At 43.1% G+C, this 26,079-nt stretch overlaps 2 protein-coding genes across 4 annotated transcripts in view; one reads left to right on the top strand and one right to left on the bottom strand.

Annotated features, from left to right (window-relative positions):
- SDK1 (sidekick cell adhesion molecule 1) overlaps positions 1-26,079 on the bottom strand; it is a 672,364-nt gene that overhangs the window by 215,389 nt on the left and 430,896 nt on the right. The window lies entirely within an intron of this gene.
- Positions 3,310-5,562, top strand: LOC135974074 (uncharacterized). The gene is made up of 2 exons (XM_065560142.1): positions 3,310-3,998; positions 4,993-5,562. Exons 1-2 carry the CDS (start codon positions 3,422-3,424, stop codon positions 5,466-5,468), a joined length of 1,053 nt encoding a protein of 350 aa, XP_065416214.1. The 5' UTR covers positions 3,310-3,421; the 3' UTR covers positions 5,469-5,562.

Raw genomic sequence — 26,079 nt, 5'->3', positions numbered from 1 at the left:
TAAATCAAGAGAATGTTGATTGGTTAGTTTAGTGGTTCAATGATTAGATGGTGAGCATATTACATTGCAAAAGACCCAGGGAAGATCCTTGACACTGGTATTATTCCCTGAGCACCCAGGGCAAGATTTGCTGAAGTCAGTGAGGATTTGATTGCAGGACGAGGGCCTATGAGAGTTTAGAATCTGTTTTATCCGTCCACATAGTCCAGATTTTAACATGGCAACTTCCTAAGGGTCTCACTGAAACTGTTTACTCTTTCATCCACTTGCCATGGACAGAAAAAGTAAAATGTCAAAAGTCCTAAATGCTTTAAAAAAAATAAAAATCAAAGAAGCCACGTTTTCGATGACAAAAAGGCAGCTTTAGTTACAAGTTTCTGAAAATCATCTGCACTTTACATGATAAGTGATTCACCAAGGAAAATCAGTCATTGGATAAGCAATGTGTCAGTCAAAGCCATCCACAGAAAACCCACCCTCAGGTCCCTGAAGAAATGTAGTTACATCTAAATGCTTTTCATACATGAAAATGTCACATAACCCCACTTCAAACACTATAATTTATGAACATGAATCCATTTATTAAAGGGTGAGGGGAAGGATTATGCAAAGATGTTTAGAAAATTGTACTAACATAGCTGTCTTTTGTTTGCTGAAAAAAACATTGTTCAATAGAAAAGGCACATATGTACAGCATTTTAAGCTCAAGGTCAACTTTTGCTGTATTCTATTTATATGTGAAACATCTTTTGGGATCCAGATTGCTACCTTGCTCCCAAAAGGTCTGTTGTTTCTGATCCTTTTCATAATGGGAACAGAACTGAAAAACAAGAGCTACCCCACAGCCTTCCCCCAACAACTAACTGAAACAAGCATATGGAATGACTTGTCAGAATAATATTTTAAGAAATAGGTTACTAGGGGCCTGAGGTCCACCCCATATGGTTTGAAGTTCCCCATTCACCTCATCAAACCAGTCTACTTCCCTCTTCTCTTCCACAAAGAAATAAAATCTTTAATAAGTTGTGCAGGTCACAGATCCAGAAGCAAATAAAAATATTTCATTTACATATTTAGTGTACTGTAAAACCTAAAAGCAGGCCAGAACCATAAACAGATCAGAAATAATTTATCCAATGTAAAGAAATGCCCCCGCCCCCCACATTTTTAAGCACAGAAGTTCTTCCAAATGTGATGCTTTCCCTATGCAGCCTTTGTGATTACCAAACTTTTGGCTATTTTATATTATAAGGTCACCTCAGACCTCAGCAAGGAGAAAAATATAGTGTGCTGTATTTCCACTGTAGCAAGAACAAAACAACTGTGAATACATAGAACATTCCAAAATGGTAAACAATAAGCCAGCTAAACAAAGCCTACAAATATATTTATTCAAAAATAATTCCACAGATGGATAAGCATTTAATTTTCTGAAGTCAGAATAAAATAGCCTCTCTCTTTTGAAAGATGGAATGGGTTTTTGTAGCTATTTATATACCGTATATAAATGCATACTACAAGAATACTGCAAGTACAGTCAAAAGAAAGCTAAGGGGAAGTTATTACTCAGGGCTCTTTGTTGTTATTATTTCTGTAACATGGGAAGTGTCAGCATTGTTACGAATCAATTGTTAGATGCACCTTACCTGCCCAGTCCAGTGGCTGCTTGCATTAATGTACTGATTTTCTTCTATCTGGTGCTCCCAAATAAGACTGGGGTTCAGGAGCACAAGGTCTCTTGGATCCCATATTGGCTTTTTACCCTCTAGGGAACGGATGGGTAATTGTTTTTAGCAATATGAATGGTGAACACCCCTCACTGCATATGACAGTTGCTTCAATAGAAGAAAATGGAAGCTTGTGGCTGTGAAAAATTCGCGTCTCTTCCCACCCATCACCCACCCGTGCAAACCTCTACTTTGTGCTGCTTCTTGTTTGAAGTTATTATATCACAGACTGTAGGGTGTCACAACAGAGGTGCAGATAAATAGGAAAATCTTAGGAGTGAAAGAAAGACAAAATAAAGTGAAAATGTATGTATTTCCTGTCTACCCCAGCGATCTTAAAAAGGAATAAATTTGCTCCTAGATTGTAGAAACATAGTGCTCAGCTAGTACAAGACAGTTTGAGATATTGCCCCAGGTTATCTATTTAAAACTAACTGGTCCTATAGTCAGACAGTCTGTTACACAGCTAAGATTTTTCTTTTAGTCAACATAACCCCATTTAGATTTGCTTTAGAATTAATACCAACACTACAATTTTACTATCTAGGGGGGAAAATTAGGGCAGAACCTTCTCACATCAGCAAAAGAAATAGAAAAGTGTAACAGGGGTCTTCTGAAAACAAAACAGACCCCTCCACCACTATATCCATAAATTGTTAAGTTTACATATTCTAGATAGATAGACAGACAGACATGTTAGTGAAAGGAGGGAGAGTCACTTTCACACATATAAAATGCCTTTCAGACATGGATTAAAATTATGTCAGGTAGTTGAAACGAAACCTGAAGCCCTAAGTAGAAATAAACAGGTAATTGGTTTCTGCTGACTGGCAAACAGAATTCTCTCTATAGGATGCCTGTCAGACAGCAACACTGTATAGTGTTTTCCCCTTTCTGCTTTGTGACTTCTGTCCTCTTTTGATTTTGCTGTTAGTTCTACAAATTCTGAGCGGCCATAACTGTGTGACAAAAGGAAACACTAAGTGAATAGATCACACACATGAAAAACTGGCCATTTTTACAGATTCTTAGAAGCACTCCACACAGGGAGAGATGCAGTTGATCAGAAGCTGGCAAAGCCAAAGTGATTACTAAGGAGAGTTTTAAATGGGTCCAGGGGATTTTGGTTAATTCAAGATCCCAATTTTTTTTTCATATGGGGTGGGTTTAGGACAATAAAATGTGTCATATATTTAGCCAAAAATCCCTCAGAAAATCCAAACAACCCCCGTGCCCAAACAAAAACAAAACAGAAACCAACCAACCCAGAAAAAAAAATCCAACAAAACAAAGTCTTAGGCCTGGTCTACACTAGGCGTTTATGTCGAAGTTAGCGCCGTTAAATCGAATTAACCCTGCACCCGTCCACACTGCGATGCTATTTAGTTCGACATAGAGGTCTCTTTAATTCGACTTCTGTACTCCTCCCCGACGAGGGGAGTAGCGCTAAATTCGACATGGCCATGTCGAATTAGGCTAGGTGTGGATGGAAATCGACGCTAATAGCTCCGGGAGCTATCCCACAGTGCACCACTCTGTTGACGCTCTGGACAGCAGTGCGAGCTCGGATGCTCTGACCAGCCACACAGGAAAAGCCCCGGGAAAATTTGAATTTGAATTCCTTTTCCTGTCTGGCCAGTTTGAATCTCATTTCCTGTCTGGACATCGTGGCGAGCACAGCAGCACTGGCAACGATGCAGAGCTCTCCAGCAGTGATGGCCATGCAGTCTGGGAATAGAAAGAGAGCCCCAGCATGGACTGATCGTGAAGTCTTGGATCTCATCGCTGTGTGGGGCGATGAGTCCGTGCTTTCCGAGCTGCGATCCAAAAGAAGGAATGCAAAGATCTACGAGAAGATCTCTAAAGACATGGCAGAGAGAGGATACAGCCGGGATGCAACGCAGTGCCGCGTGAAAATCAAGGAGCTGAGACAAGGCTACCAGAAGACCAAAGAGGCAAACGGACGCTCCGGATCCCATCCCCAGACATCCCGTTTCTACGAGGCACTGCATTCCATCCTCGGTGCTGCCGCCACCACTACCCCACCAGTGACCGTGGACTCTGAGGATGGGATACTGTCCACGGCCGGTTCCTCAGACATGTTAGGGGACGGGGAAGATGAGGAAGGAGATGAGGAGGGCGAGGCAGTTGGCAGCTCTCACAACGCTGATTTCCCCGACAGCCAGGATCTCTTCATCACCCTTACAGAGATCCCCTACGAAGCGTCCCCAGCCATTACCCCGGACACAGAATCTGGTGAAGGATCAGCCAGTAAGTGTTGTAAACATCTAAACATTTATTTTTAACAAAACAGGAATATTAACAATTAAAAGAATGGGTTGTTCATGATTAGTGTGCCCTAGGCGCTTAACGGTTTAGTAAGGGGCAGTGCAAGTTTTGAAAAGAAATCTAGCAATGTCCGGTTTTCAGTGATTGTCCTGCACAAGCCGCTCTACTGTGTATTCCCTGCTACTGCAGCTACAGTAAAATGCGGTCTATATGTGCGGGGATAGAGCAGTAATCCTCCTGGGACATCTCGATGAAGCTCTCCTGGAGGTAACTTGAAAGCCGTTGCATGAGGTTCTTGGGGAGAGCGGCCTTATTGGGTCCTCCGAAGTACGACACGTTGCCGCGCCACGAGATTATCAGGTACTCGGGGATCATTGCTCTGCACAGCAGGGCGGCATACGGCCCTGGTCTTTGGAGGCTTTCCCGGAGCATTCTCTCTTTGTCGCTCTCGGAGATCCTCATCAGGGTGATGTCGGCCATGGTGACCTGCTTTTAATTAGGTAGGGGAATGTTAGTGTTGGGACTGCTTTCCCGTTCCTTTACAGAACTGTCACCGCTGGTTTGCAGCCACGCGGTGGAGGCGGGAGAGGGGCAGCCGAAAGGGATCATTCCCGGGGACAGCCGCGAGGGGGTGGGACAGGGGCAGAGTTCCTGCTTGCCGGATTGCTGGCAGCAGGGACTGACATTGATTTAAATGTGAAATGAGGCCAGTGGTAATATAAAAGTTTTAAACTGCCACAAGTGTACGGCTTACCATGTCTGCCTGCAACAGAAATTCCGTTGTGCTGCCTCGCTTCTCAAATGTGCTGTTCAAGACCCCAGGCACAGAATGCGAAGGCCGAGAATTCGACCTTGTGCTGAGTGCGCATGTGAAAGGTGCTGTGCATGGTCTTGTTCACAGAGAAAGACTATGTTCTTTGTTCACAACTACATTTATCTTTCAGAGGAATTCACTCCCTTTTTCCCATTTCCACAGCCCCGTCTGCGACTGTCTCACAACCTAGCCTGGAATCACACTCCCAGAGGCTAGCGCGGATTAGGCGTAGGAAGAAGAGGACACGGGAGGACATGTTCTCTGAGCTTATGGCCTCTTCCCAAGCCCAGGCAGCACAGCAGACCCAGTGGCGGGAGAACTTGACCCGAATGCACCAAGCCAACATGGATCGGGAGGAGAGGTGGCGGCAGGAAGACCAGCAGGCGACTCAAACGCTGCTTGGACTACTGAGGGAGCAAACGGACACGCTCCGGCGCCTTGTGGATGTTCTGCAGGAACGGAGGCAGGAGGACAGAGCCCCGCTGCAGTCCATCTCTAACCGCCCTCCCCCGCCACCAAGTCCCATACCCACCTCACCCAAAGTGCAAAGAAGGAGAGGCGGCAGAGTCCCTGCTAACTCTCACTCCACCCCTGCAGAGAGCTCTAGTAGCAGAAGGCTCTCATTTCCCAAAATTTGAAAAGTTCTTTCCTTCCCGCCTGACACAAGCCCACGTCCAAGTTTCACCTCCCAATGCCATGTGTAGTTGATAATAAAAAATTCGTTTCTGTTAACTACTGTTTCAATCATGTTCTTTTGGAGGAGGAGGGGAAAGGGGGTTGGAAATTGGACAGGACAGTCTCCTTTGGCAGGGTACATAGTCGGGGGCAGGCACAGCAGCAGGGCACATACACAGTGCAGTGATGCAGTGACTAGTTGCCCCGGTTAGTCTGGGAGGTTGTTTTGATGTAATGTTGGGGGGGGTGGGTTGCTCTGTGACTTTGTGGCGGGGGAGGGCAGTTACAGATCTTAAGCCCCGGTCCTTAGACAGGATCACAGAGCCACACAGCATGGGATCTGTAACCGTCCTCCCCCTGCCACAAAGTCAAATAGACCTCCCATACACACAGTCCCGATCAGGAGGGGTGACAGGCTCCGTTGAAACAAGCATCCCACCGCAGCGGAGCCTGTCAATCCTTGAGTTTAGAAGCTGCATTCGCATCACAACACTAGACCCGCCCCGCACCACAGTCTGCGTCCCAGTTTTAAAAAATTCCCGCTAAAACAGTATTAAAGAAAACGGTGTGCTTTAACAAAGTAGAACTATTTTTATTTCGACACGTGTGTTGGAGGGGGGGTGAAGGGGGTATGTAACTGGATAGGATAGTCAACATTACCTGGGTAAAGAAACGGGGGCAGGTTTAGCTTCTCAGTACACAAACTATAAAATCACAGGTTACCCTGCTCACTCAGGAACTTTGCTTTCAAAGCCTCCCGGATGCACAGCGCTTCCCGCTGGTCTCTTCTAATCGCCCGGCTGTCTGGCTGTGAGTAATCACCAGCCAGGCTATTTTCCTCAACCTCCCACCCCGCCATAAAGGTCTCCCCCTTGCTCTCACAGAGATTGTGGAGCACACAGCAAGCTGCTATAACAATGGGGATATTGGTTTCGCTGAGATCACAGCGAGTCAGTAAGCTTCTCCATCTCCCCTTGAGACGGCCAAAAGCACACTCCACCACCATTCTGCACTTGCTCAGCCGGTAGTTGAAGAGTTCTTTTTCAGTGTCCAGGGCGCCAGTATAGGGCTTCATGAGCCAGGGCATTAGCGGGTAGGCTGGGTCCCCGAGGATGACTATAGGCATCTCCACATCCCCAACAGTTATTTTGTGGTCCGGGAAGTAAATACCTTGTTGCAGCCGTCTAAACAGACCAGAGTTCCTGAAAACACGAGCGTCATGAACCTTGCCCGGCCATCCCACGTAGATGTTGGTAAAACGTCCCCTGTGGTCCACCAGTGCTTGCAGCACCATGGAAAAGTATCCCTTTCGGTTAATGTACTGGGTGGCCTGGTGGTCCGGTGCCAGGATAGGGATGTGAGTTCCATCTATGGCCCCACCGCAGTTTGGGAATCCCATCGCTGCGAAGCCATCTATGATCGCCTCCACGTTTCCCAGGGTCACTACCTTTGGCAGCAGTACATCAACGATTGCCTTCGCTACTTGCATCACAACAACCCCCACGGTAGATTTGCCCACCCCAAACTGGTTCGCGACTGACCGGTAGCTGTCTGGCGTTGCAAGCTTCCACAGGGCTATGGCCACTCGCTTCTGTACACTCAGTGCAGCTCGCAACCGGGTGTCACTGCGCTTCAGGGCAGGGGACAGCAACTCACAAAGTTCCAGGAAAGTTCCCTTCCGCATGCGAAAGTTTCGCAGCCACTGGGATTCATCCCAGACCTGCAGCACTATGCGGTCCCACCACTCAGTGCTTGTCTCCCGTGCCCAGAATCGCCGTTCCACGGCATCAACATGACCCATTGCCACTGTGATGTCCTCGGCGCTGGGTCGCCTGCTTTCTGACAGGTCTGTGCTACTCTCAGACTTCAGGACATCACCGCGGTGCCGTAGCCTCCTTGCCTGACTTTTCTGCATCTGCCTCAGGGAAACCTTTATGATAAGCTGCGAGACGTTGAGAGCGGCCACAACTGCAGCGATGGTCGCAGCGGGCTCCATGCTCGGAGTACAGTGGCGTCCGCGCTGTCAATGACTGGAAAAGCGCGCGAACTGTTTTCCCGCCGGCGCTTTCAGGGAGGGAGGGCGGGAGTGATGGACGGATGACGACAGTTTCCCAAAAGCACCCTCGACTCATTTTGTTACCCAGAAGGCATTGCCGGCTACACCCAGAATTCCAATGGGCAGAGGGGACTGCGGGAACTGTGGGATAGCTGACCACAGTGCACCGCTTCGAATGTCGACGCTATCACCGTTAGTGTGGACGCACAAAGTCGAATTACTGTCCTTAGTGTGGACACACACGTTCGACTTTGCAATATCGATTACAAAAATTCGATGCAAGTAAAATCGAACTACTCTCGTAGTGTAGACAAGGCCTAAGAGTGATATAAAAGAAGCCTAAGACCAGTGTTTCTCAAACTGGGGTCGCCACTTGTGTAGGGAAAGCCCCAGGCGGTCCAGGCCGGTTTGTTTACCTGCCCTGTCTGCAGGTCCGGCCAATCACGCAGGGCCGGCTCCAGGATTTTTGCCGCCCCAAGTGGCAGAAAAAAAAAAAAAAAAGCTCCACTGCGCCGCTTTCTTCTTCAGCGGCAATTCAGCAGCAGGTCCTTCCCTCCGAGAGGGACTGATGGACCTGCCGCCGAAAAGCCTGATGTGCTGTCCCTTCCCCTTGGCTGCCCCAAGCACCTGCTTGCTGAGCTGGTGTCTGGAACCGGCCCTGCAATCGCGGCTCCCACTGACCGCGGTTCGCTGCTCCGGGCCAATGGGGGCTGCTGGAAGCGGCGGCCAATATGTCCCTTGGCCCACGCCACTTCCTGCAGCTCCCATTGGCCTGGTGCAGCAAACCGCGGCCAGTGGGAGCCGCGATCGGCCGGACCTGCAGACGGGGCAGGTAAACAAACCGGCCCGGCCCACCAGGGGCTTTCCCTACACAAGCAGCGACCCCAGTTTGAGAAACACTGCCTAAGACTGTTTGTCTGGAGTATTTTTGATGATGTTAAAGTTTTGCTTTCTCAATAGTTCTTTCAAGAAATAATCCGGAACTACTGTTGATCCTAAAAGAAAATAAAAATCAATGAATTCTCACTTCTTATTTAAAAAAAAAAAAAATTTGCTATTTCATCTTACTGTTTTATGGTGGCTTTACAATGTTGCCTATAGCGGTGTACATATAAAGTTCTCCTTCCTGTGCTATTTCATTCCATATTACTGGTTTCCCAGGTGACTAAAATAGCCTTATTTCACCAGTACTGATGTAGACTTGATTTTTTATGTTCTTATTTGTTCACTACTTAAGCTTTGGTCCTGGAAGCAGTGACACGTTTAATTTTTTAAGTCAGTTGAACTACTTATGTGCACAAGTATTTGCAGAACTGAGGCCTTGAGCATTTCTCTGGGCTTCCTATTTTTGGGGGTGCACAGAAGTTTTTGGGTGCCTTGAACAAAATCTGAAACTGCCACCCCTCATCCTTCCAAAAAATTACCACTGAGGGGTGGCCTCAGGAAGACTGGAGGGGACTGGACTGGAGAGTGAGCCCCTCCCTACACTCGTTCTGCAGGGCTGGGCCCAGCTCCCCACTCCAGGCCTGGTTCATAGGGTTGCAGCACCATTCAGGTTTGGCCTGGCTGCCCCTCCTTGTGACTCTGTGCAATAAGTCACAGTGCCACTCGATTTGAATGCCCTCTCAAACAGGGGAGGCCAAGCAAATCTGTCACTTTGCTCCTCCCACATGGGGTTCCTGCCTGTTTTTCAGCCGTTTTAGGTTCATAACTAATTGAATAGTGGCCAGAGTAGCACTAGCTTCATTCCTGATGGAAATTATTATGAACCTTCTATACATGACATTAGACCATACAACAAGTGTCTTTGAAATCAGATAGGGTAGCTGAACCTAATAAAGGCAGGTTCAGTTTAAAAATTGTACATTTGACAAAGAATTGCAGGCAGTGTGTCCCTTTTTCTTACCCACAAAATGTCAAAAAATATTAAGTTTACAATTAATAGTGGTAACTAATATTAAAGACAAAAGGAAACAACACTATTAACTGAAAAAGGCCTATTTCCCTTAGCTCCCATAGGAACTTGGCAGAGCCTACTTTGTCATGAAAAATCCTTTACAACAAACATTTCAAACACCAAGAATTTTTCTGCCCTTTCATCTTTAGATCTATGGGTAGGAATACATAAAATGTAAAATGGAGCAAGGAAGTGAAGCTAAACATTTTAAATAGCTAATTTAATTCTGCATAAAACCTTTGCTCCTACTATTAGAAAGTTTAAATTTATCACCAGAGGAAAACATAAGAAGTCAAACATGCTCTTGGAAAATACAGCGTGAGCAACATGTAAAGGAGGCAACAACAGATAAAAGTCTGCCTTCTCCTCTCTACTGAGTCGTCTCTACCCCTGCCAGGGCCACACCCATATAGGGGACAGGAAACTCTGAGGTTTCCCTCTCTGAGCTTCTTACACATTTTCCCATTGGAGGAAGAAGCAGGGTTTCTTTCCCTCATATCAGCAGATAACCAAGATCCATACTGATTTTGTGGCTCTGAAGATGCCCCGTGCATCTATGTTGTTTCACATTCCCCAGATTCCCTTTTTACCACAATGCTGAATTGAAAGAATTATTAATGCTGCAAGGCAGTCTGGATTAAATGCAATTGCATGCTTCCTGAAGGCACTAAGCCGAACAGTTCCTCATGGTGTCTCTGGCCAACAACGATCGGTTTGGAAAAAAATAAGTCAATGTTATTCTCCCCAAGATTCACCACACATGATGTCAAAATAAGAACAAAAGAAGTGGTTCATACCTTTCAAAGCTATTTCATGCAGCCTGCAGACTCAGGCAGACATTGCATTGATTTATACTTGGTTCACAGTTTGAAAGTTATCTTCATAACTATATGGTTAGAGACTCTTAAATGAAAAGTTAGATTGTGGAATACAATATGGGAGAATAAAAAAAAGTTACATCTTAGTGAGCCACTGCAAGGCAGCCCAATTTGGCTCTTAATGGCCAAGGACAAATACATCTCTTGTCCTCGGTGACAACTCTTCTAAACACTAGCTTAGGACTTGTGCATAGAAAATGACCAGACTCCAAGCTGCTCTCTTGACAGCTCTCCAATCTACGTCCCAGCTGCTTCAGCTCCCAGAGATCATTGTAACTTGTAGTAGTCTCCAGGCATAACAAATCAACCTATCAACTAGGGTGAAGTGAGCAGCCAGGTAAAATGCCATTGCTTTCATTCACTCCTGAATGCTGCCATTATCAACAACCCCTTGGTCAGTACTCATGGTGCAGTTGTGAGTTAGGTTGGTAGGGCTGGAGATTCTCCTTTGGTGAAATAGAAACATTGCTGGTAATGCGTGGTTAGAGATGTCGCATAGATAAATACATGTGTCTGAAAGGTCAGCTGATACTTCACTTGCACCACAGCTCATAGTCTCTGAGTGGATGATCATGAATAAAGATTTTTTAGTTTATATCGGGAAATGGCTTTTGAGGACATATAGCACTGGTTTGGCTTCTTAAGACTGAGGATCAGTCTGTTTCTCCCTAGTCACTTGGATACCACTACACTGAGTTTGGAACTGGAACAACTGTGCTTATGGAGCTTAAGTGAGAGATGGTATCACAAATCCTGGAGCACTTGAAGGGATTTTTGGGAAAGGAAGATGGCATCCCCCTGGGAATGGGGATCAAGGAAACTGAATTCTGTTCAGTTACTTCTGTGAATCACAGCTGCCTATTTGTCTTTGGTGACCGATTCCCATATGTCCCAGAAGAAACCAAGGCCTTTCTAGAGGAAGGGGAAGTATGAATGTAGGCGAGTCAGAAATAGTTTTGAGTCTCTTGGGGTCCACGCTAGGAGCATCTTTTGAAGGAAGAGCCTCAACAAGACCAACTATATACCTCTTCTCCTAGAGGTATTGTTTGTAGGGGTGGCTCAATGGGACTCAAATCCCCTAGATTTGAAAGAGAGAGGATTTGGCTCTCTGACATCTCTTTGAGGGCTTGATTCAACCTACCCTGAAACTCCGTTAAATGCTGGGAATACTATCCTAAAATTGGTCAAGATTCTCTTCAACCAGGGCTAAAGCCACAGAGCCCTGCTGTCCATTGAGTTATTTATTAGCCAGGCCCTTGGCTGACAGTTTTAGTCCGTCCTGACTTGCATCACTGATTTCCCACCTGTTTACATTTAGACAGCATTTTTGAGTCTCCTTGATCTGATAGACAGATAACGAGCGATGTCCTGAATGTTAGAGAGCCACTGAATGAGGTGCCTAGCTGCATACAGACAGTGTGTGCTACTGAATCTCAGAAAAACTCCAGTCCTTAATGAACCTTCCTGATTCTGGGGTAGAAGACTCTTTAATTCACATTATCAAATTACTGAATTTAAGAATGAAAGCCAAAATCCACAGCCCCTCCTTAGCACATTGTTAGAATAGCAATCCAGTGATGAAATAATGCATTTAATAAAGCACTACTGCATGTTCCCATTATTTGGTGATCTGCTTCAGGATTGCACCTGTTTACTTAGAGACTGCAGATTATTAGTGATAGTTTCTTCTAATAACTAGTGACAAAACTCTGTCCTTGTCTCTGTGGGTCCCGTGTTTCCTGGCGGATTTCGCTAGCCTCGGAAGCTCACTGTGACCCTCCACGTAGCCCTTCTCTCTCTAGAGGCAAGGATCACAGCCTACTGAGCCATTTTCATCATAAGCCAGCAAGGGAGGTGAGGAGAAGCTACCCTCCCTTGCACAGTCTCTGTTGTCTCCCAATCTCAGTGATTAATCGGGAGCAAAGGGAGGAGCCCGGGCCCGCCCTCTTCTCCGAGCTCCAGCCCAGGGACCCTAATAGTATCAGCTATGGTAGCTGACTTTTTAGAAACAGGATGTGTACAATTCCCTGGGCCACTTTCCCACAGCAGCCCCCACTTCCTCAAGATCCACTTCACCCTTACTTCAGGGCCTCCTTCCTTGTGCCTGATATGGTTTGTACTGCTCAGTCTCTCCAACAGCACAGCTTTCTCCTACAGCTCCTGACACACGCGCCTCACTGACTATCTGGGAGGCTTTTAACTAGTTCCAGCCAGCCCTTGATTGGCTTCAGGTGTCCCAATCAACCTAGCTATCTCCATTGCTTTCTAGAAGGATCTTATTGGCCCCAGGTGTCTTGATTAACCTGGAGCAACTGCCATTTGGTTACCATTGTACCAGGGATTTGTTTAGCCTGGGGCTAACATACCTGTTCCTCACTACTTTACTATAGCCATCTGGCCTTGCCCTGTCTCACTATAGAAATGTGACAACTCCTGCCAATAACTTAAGCAATGGACAGGTTGCTGTAGAATACATTGTTTATACACCATTGACTGCAATTTCTATACAGAAAATTTAATAGACCCCTTTTCCCCTCAGGAAGTTCATGTGGCCAGGGATTTACTGCTGCATTATTCCTTATGACCTGACTTATTTATCATGTCAATCATAGTAATGATATGTCAACATTATCACAGTTCTGAAGCTTTTGTTTTTTAAAACGTTTTCAGTGCTCCTACTCAACACTATAACGACATATGACCGAAAAGTTATCAGTGGCATTGATTCCGCACAACCATAGGGCTGAGAAGCTACTTTGAGAGCCAAAGCACCCAGGAATAGCTGCATTTCTTTTCTTTACTTCAACCCCTTGTGTTAATAGATAGATTTACACTCACACTGCAATTAAGAAGATAAGAAAAAAATAAAATAGTGAATGTCAACCCACAGAAGCATTGTCAAGGGTCAGATTAAGAGGCTGGAACTTGTAGGTCTTGACCTACTTGAGTGTATGCAGTTGGCTTCTTTGCATCACCAGCCAGATGTTTAAAATTACAACTGCTACATATATCGAGATTCCAAAGCCTGAAATACAAGAGAAGAGGGCTATGTATTGGAGAGACTGCCCTTCCCCTCCAAACAAAAAGCTTTGCCACATACACAAGAGAGGGGGGAAATAAAGCATGTAGAAGGAATTAGAGTAACTACTGGAATTAAAATATCATGGCTGTGTATGTGGAAAATCATTACTAATTCTGTACAAAGTTATGGACTCAGCAGTTCAGATGGAGCCACACACAATATGGTTCTGAATGAAACACTGTAGAATGCATCAAAACCAAGTCAGAGGGCTTAAAGAAAGAAAAATAGTTAACAGTGGGAATTTAGTCTAGGAATACAGAGCAAACTCCTGTACTCAAGCACAAGACAGTATCTGTGCATGTGAACAGGTTTGAAAATCTGGTTTTCAGACCACAAACTACTTGATGGTCCAGATCTTCAGCCAGGCCCAACTTCTTTGACTTCAAAAGAGCTAAATCAATTCACTCCAGCAGAAGATCTGGTCCCATGTATTCCTTAATCTTTATTCAACTCTAATCACATTGACTGTATTCAATAAATAATAACAGTCATTCAAAATTAGGGATTTTTCCTCCAAATGAGTGAAACCTGGCACATATGAGCGTTGCTCAATGTGCAGCTTAGGAGCAGGTCTGATGGGTTTTGAAGAAAATCTTGTTTGACTGGAGTCATCCTTGGGCTAATTTTGGCCACAACTGCATGCTTCATGGGAGAAGAAGTCCAAAGGGGAAAAACTGGTGGAAATCCATAAGAGTGTATTTGTGCCACAACGGATTACCCTTAGGATGCAGCAGAATGAATAATACCGGAAATAATTTGTGCACAGCATTGCAGAGCTTATTTTAAGGTTTAAGTATGTTCAGAATAATACATGAAAGGAGACAAAACCTCGGGGCCTATACTGTACCCCGATTCTGTGGCCATGGGAAATACTGTCTAATCAATGGAGGACTGCAGAAATGCCTTTAAATCTGGCATCAATGAGCAAATTCTTCCTCCTTACTTAAATTCCACTCCATACGTAACCGCACCCTGTCCCTCTTTTTGTTTGTTTTGGAGATGCTCACTAATGCTTCAATAAGCAATAATAACAGTATGGTAAGAAGCAGATTTTATGTTTTAAAATCATTCGTTTTTCTTCCAAAAAGCCCCATGTCCCCTAAGGAGCCCATGGTACCATACACTGGCACTCTTCAGTCTTCTCATCTTTTATTTAAAAAGCTTAATTGAGAGTTGAGAAAGTTGAAAACATACATCTAAGCTATTTAAATAAAAGATTAAAAACAGTTCCTGTACTCTGCAACAGTGGAATGTGCAGGCACATTTCCTCACTGCAGGAGTAATGCAGCAGAACCTATAAAATACAGCTGTACCCTCACTAATGCAGCAGCAGAAATTGGTTCCGAAGTGCCACAGAACTCCAGAGGCCTCACTAAAACTCAAATAATACACAGTTTTAGGTAGTAACTTAGGGCCAAACTGAGGACAGTAAAGGGGTGAGGGGCAGTCAGGGAGCCAGTTACATCTTCCTGATTTTCTGTCCAGCCAGGCCGTGAGATACTGGTTAGAAGAGCCTGGGTAGCAGAGCAATGGTCCCCAAGGGACCATTCACCACCTGAGGACAGGTGGAGACCAGTGTTCTTTAGCCATAGTTCTTCTCCACGCTGAAACACCCTGAGACCTGTGGGAAGACTGGAATAGGAGGCAGTTATGCCAGTCCGATGCCCAGTGGGGGACTCCATCACACTAGGGGAAAGTCTATGCAATCTGTCTATGCTCCCTTTGCTCTACCTGAGCAGTGCAAAGGGAGCAGAATGGGCAGAGAATCTGTGTGATACTTTTTAGAAAGTTCTAAATAAAACACCTGTTCTCACTGTCAGCTCAGTGGAACATTACCATTGCCCATAAGAAGTGTGACATATGGCTTGAGATGCAAAAATTACATATAGAATACACAAAAAGCAGCAAAAGTTTGACAGCTCAGTTCACATATTGGGTCTGAATATGATTTCATGGTGGTTTAAACAACATGAACCCACAAGAAAAAATGATAAAATGGTCAAAAATGATTTAAATCCACAAAAAGCAAAGAAATTAGCCAATCAGATTGCACGGATCATTTGTCAATATTCCATCTAGCTTTTAATTACCCAAAAGACTATAATAGCTCTTTTGGAGCCGTTACACTCTATCATGTCAATTTGGCTGTTACAAATGCACCTCACTCGTCCTCTAGCTAAAAATCATTATGAAATTACAGTATTGTTGTAAAAGGTTGCTAGGTGTTCACAGCAGCAGGTTTTTGAACTTCTATGCTTTAGAATTTTTTTTTTAATTTTCCTTTTTATAAACAGCAAAGAAATTGGATGCTGGTATGGAGCAATTGAAAATCTTTCCGTTTTTAGATCTAAGAAATGTGAGTTATAGAAGCATGAAAATTCCCTTAAATTGGCAAACTTCTGTTGGTACTCTCTGTCACAACCTCCTAGTTTATCTGTGTCCATATATACACTCCATTCAATGCATGTTATTTTTCTATAGGCTCTTTCATATAAAGCATCATAAAATATTTTAGAAAGAGATCAAAGTAAAAACCCTTTAGAGAAATATCAGAGGGGTAGCCGTGTTAGTCCGGATCTGTAAAAGCAGCAAAGAGTCCTGTGGCACCTTATAGACTAACAGACGTATTGGAGCATGAGCTTTCGTGGGTGAATACCCACTTCGTTGGATGCATCCGCAACGGTATTCACCCACGAAAGCTCATGCTCCAATACGTCTGTTAGTCTATAAGGTGCCACAGGACTCTCTGCTGCTTTTAGAGAAATAGTTATATACACTGCAAGCCAAAACAACAAGGTGATAGGAGTAGAATAAAAAGATAAATTCAAAGCATTAACTACTGCAGATGAGCTGTCTTGGATACTAATTACATTCAGAGGCGAAGGGAAGAATATAGGAATGTGAGAAGGAAATGGTAGATGAGATTTAGTCTAAATCACAGCCTAAAATAATGAGAACTTTTTATAGGTGAGATCTGTGGAGAATGAGTGACTCAATGACTTATGATTCAGAGGGAGGGAGAAAGAGTTGCATATACATAGGACACCCTGTTTCACCTGTGCATCCCAACCTATGGAACCATTTATTACATCTATATGTCCCCACCACCGTTCTGTTTCCCTCAGTCTGTGCCCCTTATCTTTGTATATCTCCCCTTGACCCTTTCTGCCATCATCCCTCTCCCTTCTATATCCGTCTCCCTAGGCCTAATCAATCACTTGCTTAATTGGAAGTCAATGGCTTTACACATATTTATGCTGGTGGTGAATGTCAGCCTTGCTTCCCTCCCCTCCCAATATACTTCTCCCTGTATTATTTATTGTTATGGATTTTTAAAATGAGGTATCTGTATTCTAGGCACATGCACAACTACAAGTATTACAAAAAGAAATAAAACAATAAATGACAAGTCCATAGTACTTCTGCCATTTTCCTGGTCTCTTACTCCATTGTGATTTTCTTCCCCCAACACACCCTTCTTTCCGTCTCACTGAATTAAGTAAATTCATCTTAGATTGTGAGGTTTGGAAATCAATAATTCTGACATCAAATCAGAGCTGACTGTAATCATTCCATGGTATTGCAGACTTACAGAGATACTTCTCATGTAAGTCTTCACTTGGTTCTATCCATTTATGCCCTATAAAAAAATGGAATACATTGAACTTCAAGACTGTGTATATGAGGTTGGACTATATAATATCTACTATGCAGCCAAATTCTAAACAATTTTTACAAACATAAGAAAGGTGGCAATATCAGAAAATTATAATTACAATGTAGCAAAATAATTATTTATCATATAAAATGTTAATTTACAACCAGCCACTGTGTAATCCAGGGGAGACTCTGTATGGTGTTTGAAATACCATATATATATATAGTATTTCAAATATATATATATTAAAATCTGTCCTGAGATTGAATAATAAAATAAAATACGTAAGTTGTACAGCAAAGGAACCAAAGATAGTAAACATTTCCTCGTAGACTTTCCCTCTTTCACAGATGTGAGACCTCAATAAATCTCCAACCCCTTACTTATCACGCAGAAAAAAATATAACCAGGGACAAACTATTATACTCAATAGTATCCTGCAATCTTCATGCACTTCAAACTAAGTGCAACCAACAAAACACTTTTTTTTAAACCAACTGCACTTTTGCTGAAAAACCATGGATAAACGCAAAATGTGGTGACCGCTTTTGCCTTCTGGGACAAGACTGTTGCCATGTTGTGATACAAAGTTTTCACATCATCAAATGTTGATATTTTAGGATTTTTTTGCTGATACAGGGCAGTTGTATCAAAGTCTGGATTGTTTAAAAAATAATAACAAAGCTTTTCAATACAGGTGCTTTCCTGTGCCACAGAACTAAACATGTGCAATTTGCAAGACCCTCAAGAGCCAATTATTTATTTTTGGAAATGTTAACTCTCTTCTTGAAATGTTAACTTTAATATTTATATTTTAGTAAGGATCTGCCAAAGAGTTTAAGAACAAAACAAAACAGCAAAACATTAGGGCTAATTACTTCATCATGGACGGGGCATAGCAAATCATTTTAGACCTTTGTTGCTCCTTATCTTTGCAAAGATTTGCGTTTGGTGTCAGTAACTCAGTTTGTGAGTAGTTAATAATTTGGGTATTATTCTATAGTAATGGTCCAAAACATTATAGCTTACTATACTGATATTACATTCTTTTTGGATCAGTACTAAAATCTAGTACTATTTAATTAATTGAATAATTTTTTTTTTTCATTTCTAGAATGCTAATATTTAAGGCTCCCAAAGAGAATTTCAGCTGTGAGGAAGTAGGCCCCCACTGATATCCAGATCTTCAGATGTGTTATATTCCAGCAAACTTGACCCATATGTTATTAGTTCACCATTATTATCTTGCTCAAAGACATCAATATGAAAATATAAATAAATAAATCAGGGTTTCTCCCTCTATCAATATGGAAAAATGTGACATGAGGCACAGAGGAAAGCTGATCAAAGATAATATTTATTATTTTTAGGAGCCCTTGTCATGGGCCAGGACCCCAGTGCAGTAGCTGCTGTACAAATGCGGAACAAAAAGATGGTTCCTCTGCCCATTTAAGTATAAGACAAAAGCCAACAGATGGATAGACAGACAGGGGAGTACAAGGAAACAATGACACAATAGGTCAGCACGATGGCAGTGCTTTTAGCATACCAGCAACCTAACCATTGTCAAGGTTTTGGTAGGCATGATGGCAAAGGAGAATTTTAAGGAGGGTTTTGAGGACGATAATCAGGGCCGCAGGGCCGGCTCCAGGGTTTTGGCCGCCCCAAGCAGCCAAAACCAAAAAAAAAAAAAAAACAAAGCCGCGATCGCGATCTGCGGCGGCAATTCGGCGGGACGTCCTTCACTCCAAGCTGGAGTGAGGGACCGTCCGCCGAATTGCCGCCGAATACCTGCACCTGCCGCCCCTCTCCGGAGCGGCCGCCCCAAGCACCTGCTTGAGAAGCTGGTGCCTGAAGCCGGCCCTGACGATAATGAGTTAGGTTTGTGGATGTTTACAGAGAGCTCCTCCCAAATGTGAGGGACAGCATGGAAGAAAGCGTTAAGGCACTTGTTAGAAAATTAAACAAGCAAGCAATGGAGGCTGGCATCATGACCAATTGGAGGGGAGAGTCGACATCTTGACAGCAAATGACAGTACAGGTAGGGTTGAGATAGACCATGAAGGGCCTTGAAAGTAAACAAGCAGTTTGATCCTATAGAGAAGGAGAAGCCAGTGGAAAGATGCAAAGAGAAGGGTGACTTGATCAAAGCAATGGGCTAGGAAAACATTTGCAGCAGCATTCTGAATGGATGGCTATGAGTAAGGCAAGACTGAATTTGTTAAGGTCAGAGAGAAGGATATTGAAGTAATTGAGACATGAGTTTATGAGAACCTGGACAAGAATTTTAGCTGTGTGGATGGATAGAAAATGTGATGCGATGCAGACCAATTCTGCAAGATTTAGACATAGCCTGGATATGAGGACCAAGTAAAAAATGATGCCCAGTTTACAGGCCTCAGTGACAGGCAGGATGTTGGTGTTGTCCATAGTTATAGAGATTGAGAGACTATCACCACAGTAACCTGAGAAAGGAGTTGGGGAGAAAGGAGCTTGGGAGTAAAGATTAAGAGCTCAGTTTCAGCCATGCTGAGCTTTAGCTGACCACTAGACATCCACTAGGAGATGTCAGAAAGCCAGGTCAAGATTTTTTATTACTAGTTGTGGTGTCACTAAATCCTATGGGTAATGGTGGCTTTTTAATGCACATAGGCTTCTGCAAAATTCCTGAGCATTTCCCCTCCCCTCCCCCCCTTCTCTATGACTGGCTGCACAGACAGAAAAACTGGGAGGAAAAATTAATAAGAGATCAGAAAGATGCAATAGAGCAAGTCTGTGGAGAGTTCTGAAAACCAGGAGAGCTATTTCAGACTGGATGCAAAAATGATTAAGAGCAAGGCATCAAAAGTGATACATGATCAGGGTGACATGATACACACAGTACATGGCATACACACATTTATGTTATGTAAAAAATAAGGAATCAGACATTTATTTCCATAGCTTTGTATTTTAATGACCCTGTCTGGCTTTTATAACATGCAGATATATTACTAGCACAGTCAAATTCACTGGTAAATACAGAATGCCTTTGTAGGCACACAGCAATTTGGGTGCATCTAATTCTGCTTGAACAACATTTTTGATAAGAGACAGCCATGAATAGACTATTGTGCTAGGGTAAGGCAACAGCATAGCAAGAGAGTCTATTTTGGTTTTGTTTGTCTTTAAAAAAAAGTAAGAAAAAAATAACCCTGTGATTCTGCACATGGGCTGCTGAACAGACACACAAAGCCCTGCACACTCCACAGAAAATCAAATGAAGACCGTTTGCTGATGCAGCACAGTGCCAAAGAACCATTCATATAGTTTGTCATTCCATTACAGCAAAGAAAGAAATAGTTCTTCAATCACTGTTTTCAAGAAAAATTAACACTCCTCTCAGCCGCTCTTCAGTCTGTGAAAGCATTTTATTCATTTCTGTGCACCTAGCCCTTATTTATTTGTAAATTTATGCTTTCCGTGTAATATATGTAGAAGACATGTATCACAGATTCTTCTAGGGGTACCAGTACTTAAAAAGATACAGTTAATTTCTGCCTCCCATCAATAAATAAGACATAAGGGCAAAAGAAAAAAGTAAAGTTAGATCCCAGGATACAAGGAATGGCATCAATTCAATTATTGAGCATGAAAACATCCACAACTAAATGCAATTGCTACAGTGTATTTAGGGCATTTCAGACTATCACTGTCCTGGGTAGTAACATCCCTTAGTAGTGAGTAGCACATATGGTATGTGTGACGTTGTGCAGTCTATATGGTTTTATAAAAAATTGATAATAACTCAATATAATGTAACTGAGATAGTTTTAGAGAAAATACGGTAATAAGTGAATGTAAGTAACTGGGATATGCCTCATGCAAAAGGTCTCTTGTAAGGTATCATTACAAAGCTTATAATCTACTGAGTGTGATCATCTGATTTGTATAAATGTACCACTCTTGTATCTAAAACTAGAAATATAAAATGTAACTCTGAGGGCCTATTGTAATTGTGTAAAGTGTGGACCATTAATGATGGTTTGGAATCTTGATGACTCCCATTGTCTGCAGATGGCTGTATTTACCTGTGAGTCTTCCTGTATATGTGTGTGCTGGCAAGTGAGTAATGAAGTCTTGCAGTGACATGTGATCATGTCACCTGAACTGGAATCCATCTTTAACCTGGTGCTTTTCCAGTGAGGGGGGGGTGGAAACCCAGAGAGACAAAGAGTTCCCACCTTATGCAAAAGATATATAAAGGCGGGGAAGAGAACAGAGAAGGGGAGAAGCCATCATGAAGAATCCCCTAGCTACCACCTGAGCTGCAACAAGAGCTGTAACAGGGGAAAGAATTGTGCCCAGGCCTGGAAGGTGTCCAGTCTGAGAAAAACTTACTGAAACATCTCTGAGGGTGAGATTATCTGTATTTAGTTTGATTAGGCATAGATTTGCGCATTTTATTTTATTTTGCTTGGTGACTTACTTTGTTCTGTCTGTTACTACTTTGAACCACTTAAATCCTACTGTCTGTATTTAATAAAATCACTTTTTATTTAGTAATTTACTCAGAGTATGTATTAATACCTGGGGGAGCAAACAACTGTGCATATCTCTCTATCAGTGTTATAGAGGGCGAACAATTTATGAGTTTGCCCTGCATAAGCTTTATGCAGGGCAAAACGGATTTATTTGGGTTTAGACCCCATTGGGAGTTGGGCATCTGAGTGCTAAAGACAAGCGCACTACTGCGAGCTGTTTTCAGGTAAACTTGCAGCTTTGGGACAAGTGATTCAGACCCTGGGTCTGTGTCTGGATCCAGACAGGAGTGTCTGGCTCAGCAAGACAGGGTGCTGGAGTCCTGAGCTGGCAGGGAAAACAGAAGCAGGGGTAGTCTTTGCACATCGGGTGGCAGCTCCCAAGGGGGTTTCTGTGATCCAACCTGTCACAGTATGCAACATTATACTCTCTTATTACGCTCCTGCATTGTTTAGATACAAGTTGAGTTAAAAAGACACTGTCAAAGTTGGTAAAACAAAAAATTGACCTCCCTCAAAACAATAATTATCTCTTAATGTCCACACAGCATTTCTCAAAATAGAGGTTGCAAAGCCTGCTTTTCAAAAAACAAACTGAACTCCCCTTGGTCCTCCACATATGTAAACAACAACAGTTTCTCTCTGCAATCATGGGGCTGTATGTGGCACTTTCTTTTCCTGTGACTGCCCCTGGTGCCCCCAGAGTTGCTAGTATTCTGAAATTGATTACTCTCCCCTGAAATGTTTTGAAGAGGTAGATTCTTATCCATTTCTATGCTTAGTAGTATCTAACAACAGGAACAACTTTGAATAAAGTCATTGGGTTAGGGGAAAGAATTCATTCACACCAAGCCACACCTCACATGTATGTCGTCAACCCAAAACACAGCGGATAGGTCACCTTTTGAGCTTACTAGTTTGTGTGTTTCAATTTAAGGAAAGTGCAAGAGGGTTAATTCAGTGTTTCACTTCTTTTGCTAGATAAATACCTCTTGGATATCCTAACCATTTTCTTAATTTATTTTAATTTTAACAAGAAAAACATTAAACGTTTAATGTTACAGAATAGCTTGATCACACCCTACACATATCAGTACAAGTCATGAAAAGCAGAATCCCAATTTTTCAATTATAAATAAACTAATGATTTTTAAAGGCTTTTGATGCTAATATAAAATTATGTATGTCAAAAATTCTTGGCACTTTTCCCTCTGAGTCTGTACTGAACTAATGCCCCATAATGGAGTTAGTGACATTCAGGGTAAAGAAGATACCATTTTTGAGGTGAGATATAAAACTGAGATCTCCTGACTTCAATCCCACTGTACATTTTACAAGAGTACATTAACTCTGGTGTCCTGGCCACAGTCTAGTTACAGTAACTATATGCTATGCACCTAAAATTCTTCCTGTAAGTTCTATTGGGTACATAATCCTTTTTCAGTTCATTCCCTAGACTCCCCTGAAGTTGGCTATGAACTGTTAAACAGCTGACAAATATCATTGCAAAAAAGAGCATTTAGCTGTAGCATTTAACATCAATGTAATTCACTCTGTATCAGAGGGGTAGCCATGTTAGTCTGTATCCACAAAAACAATGAGGAGTCCGGTGCCACCTTAAAGACTAACTGATTAATAGGGGCATAAGCTTTTGTGGGTAAAAAACCCGCTTCTTCAGATGTCTGTAATTTTCACTCCATGCATCTGATGAAATGGGTTTTTTACCCACAAAAGCTTATGCCCAAATAAATCTGTTAGTCTTTAATGTAATTCACTATACCCCTTTTTTTAACTGCCATGTACAGAAAAACCTAATTAGGATAAGAAATATTAAAATGTTTTAAATGTTTCAACAACAACTTTTCCAAAAACCCAGTTTTTGACATCCTGGTCAAAAAGGCATTCAAAAGCTTATAGGTTGAAGAACACTGTGGTTTCAGTTATAACTGAACCAAAGTTCAATCTCTCCTCTCTTCCTTTTCATAAAACCAACACCTTAAAAGAATATTTCTGTGCTGCTTCATGTTCTGTAATTTTTCACTCATTCTCTAAATCTTAGAAAATGTACTGTGGATTGCCCCAGGAGCAAACACAGCAAAGATGAAGTAAAACTAGAAAAGGAGCTGTCTAGTTTAATCTATGAATGTTCATAGCAAGGGCTATGTGTAAGAATTTGTAAGCAGGATCTTCACCAATGACGGTTTGAGGTTTCATTGAAACTGGGATTCTGGACATCTGTAGGTTTTGTCACACAATGGCCTGTTCTCATTTGTTGCTTTTCTGATCTGAGAATTCCCAAACATTTTGTTTCTCCTCAGTGTCCAAATACATATACTGTATAGTTTTTGTTTACAAACCACCCTAGTTTAATAGCCACACGCTTTCTGTGCATTCTGCAGTGGGAAGTACAATATACACTCACATATAAAGTGACCTAGCTCTAAAAATGTGACCAAAAATCTATCCAATCTAATCTACCTAAGGCACAAATCACCGTATTATCTAGAAGGAAATTATCCTCACCTGGATTGCTGGCCAGAATGATGAAGGAAGGTGATAGATGGTCAGAGACCTTTGTGGGTTTGCAATCTATCCCATCTCATCTGTGCAGGCCTTTCAGCCAGATATTTTCTGCAGTTCTGTGTCTTTTTCTATCTCTGTCTTGCCTTGATTTTTACTCAGCAAAGTTCTTTGCTCTTCAGTTCTACTTCTGATCTGTGGTTTATTTAGCCTGCATGCTTCCTAAGGTCCTCATCCCTTTGTCTCTCACCCTGTGGTTTTTCCCCTGCTCTGGTGTTCACTTTCTGTACCCTCTTACTAGCATCTTAAACAACACTAACCGACCTTCTCCAAACACAAAGAAAAACAGATCTATTATAATTTTAAGTGCTGTATTGCATTACTTCTTGTGAGACTGGAAACTTTGCATTCAGCTTCTAAACACTGTACTATCACTAGCGGAGATTTTGAAGTGGCCCAGACTACAGTGCCATCAGTATGTTGGTGACACCCAGCTCTACACAGCTCTTTCTTTCTCAGAACAGTCAATGCTGTCGCCTTGCCACTTTTTTTTTTTTAAGGAAACTTGGAACCTGGATGGAGGAAGTTAGCTTAAAATAAACCTGAGGAAGATGGAGATTTAGGAAAAAGAAAGGACTTATGAAGTGGCAGAAGCTAACACCCACCCTCCAAGGTATCTGTATTGTAGTGAGCAGAACAGCACAAAGTCTTTGGGTCTTCTTGGATTAATCGCTTCTGCTCCCTGCACACATGCGTACACACACACAAGCCAGAGAAACATCCTCCTATTTTCATCTAGAGACTGTGAGGTTTCCTCTAAGCTGATGACCTACCCACAATTTCTCATTACTTTCAGGCCCGCTGACCAGGGGGGAGGGGCAATTGTCTAGGGGCCCAGGCAATTTAAAATGGCCCAGGAGCTCCTGCGGCGGCGGCCGGGAAACCCAGGCCCTTTTAAATCGCCCAGACGGGCCGCAGGGCTCCTAGGTTTTAAGACTGCTCCTGGCCCCGTGCACTGGTGCAATTGGCCAGTGCAGGCAGTCCCGGAAGTGACAGATTCATCACTTCTGCCCCAGGCCCCGCCTCCCCTAGGGACAGCCCTGGACGTGGGGCCTGGAATTTCTGTTGGTGGGCCTGCTTACTTTAATTCAATTTGGTCTATGAAGTGTTGGAAGAAAATGTATATGAAATCTCCAGCTGGTCCAGCACACTTCCTGAGTGTAGTGACCCAAAAGATTATTATAGAGGTGCTCTGGAATCTACACTCACTCCTGAGCAAATAGCGGAGTCACATCCAGGTGTTGGTTCTCATCCGTAGAGCTAGGAACCAGCAGGCTCTAGTTATTTCAAAAAGACTACTTCTCTGTAATCGACAGACATGCAAAGAGTCAGTTGCTAGTGAAAAGGCATTCTCTGTTGAATGAGAATTGTACTGCATTGAAACCTACTGAGTTAGACTCGTGTAAAGGAGAGGAGAATCAGGCATCAGGGGTATTTCTACACAGCTCAGGGGCAAAACCTCCCAGCCTAGGTCAATAGACTCAGGCCAGTGAGGCTTATGCTAGCGCTCCAAAAATAGCTGCATAGACCACGCTTTGAAGTTACGGTTCAGGCTGGAGCTAAGGCTCTGAATCCTAGGGAGGAAGTGAGATTAAGCACGAGCTCAAGACTGAGCCACAATTTCAAAGCACTGTTTAGACATTTATTTTTAAGCACTAGCATGAGCTCCACTAGCCTGAGTGTTGACTTGGGCTAGAAGGCTTGCTGTTATGGGCTGTATAGACACACCTGAAGCCAGAGATAGGGTTGCCAACTTTCTAATCGCACAAAACCAAACACCCTAGCCACGCCTCTTCCCTGAGGCCCCGCCTCCTTTCCCATCCCTTCCCTGAGACCCCATCTC

This window comes from Chrysemys picta, chromosome 10, assembly GCF_011386835.1.
Source record: "Chrysemys picta bellii isolate R12L10 chromosome 10, ASM1138683v2, whole genome shotgun sequence".
Lineage (NCBI taxonomy): Eukaryota > Metazoa > Chordata > Testudines > Emydidae > Chrysemys > Chrysemys picta.
Note: the sequence above shows the minus strand (reverse complement) of the source record. Positions and strands in the feature narration are given on the sequence as shown.

Excerpts from the sequence above, each read along its gene's own strand:
- LOC135974074 (XM_065560142.1), top strand. The coding sequence starts at position 3,422 with ATGCAGAGCTCTCCAGCAGTGATGGCCATGCAGTCTGGGAATAGAAAG. Across the intron at positions 3,999-4,992 it reads ATCTGGTGAAGGATCAGCCA|CCCCGTCTGCGACTGTCTCA; the intron begins GTAAGTGTTGTA and ends CCATTTCCACAG.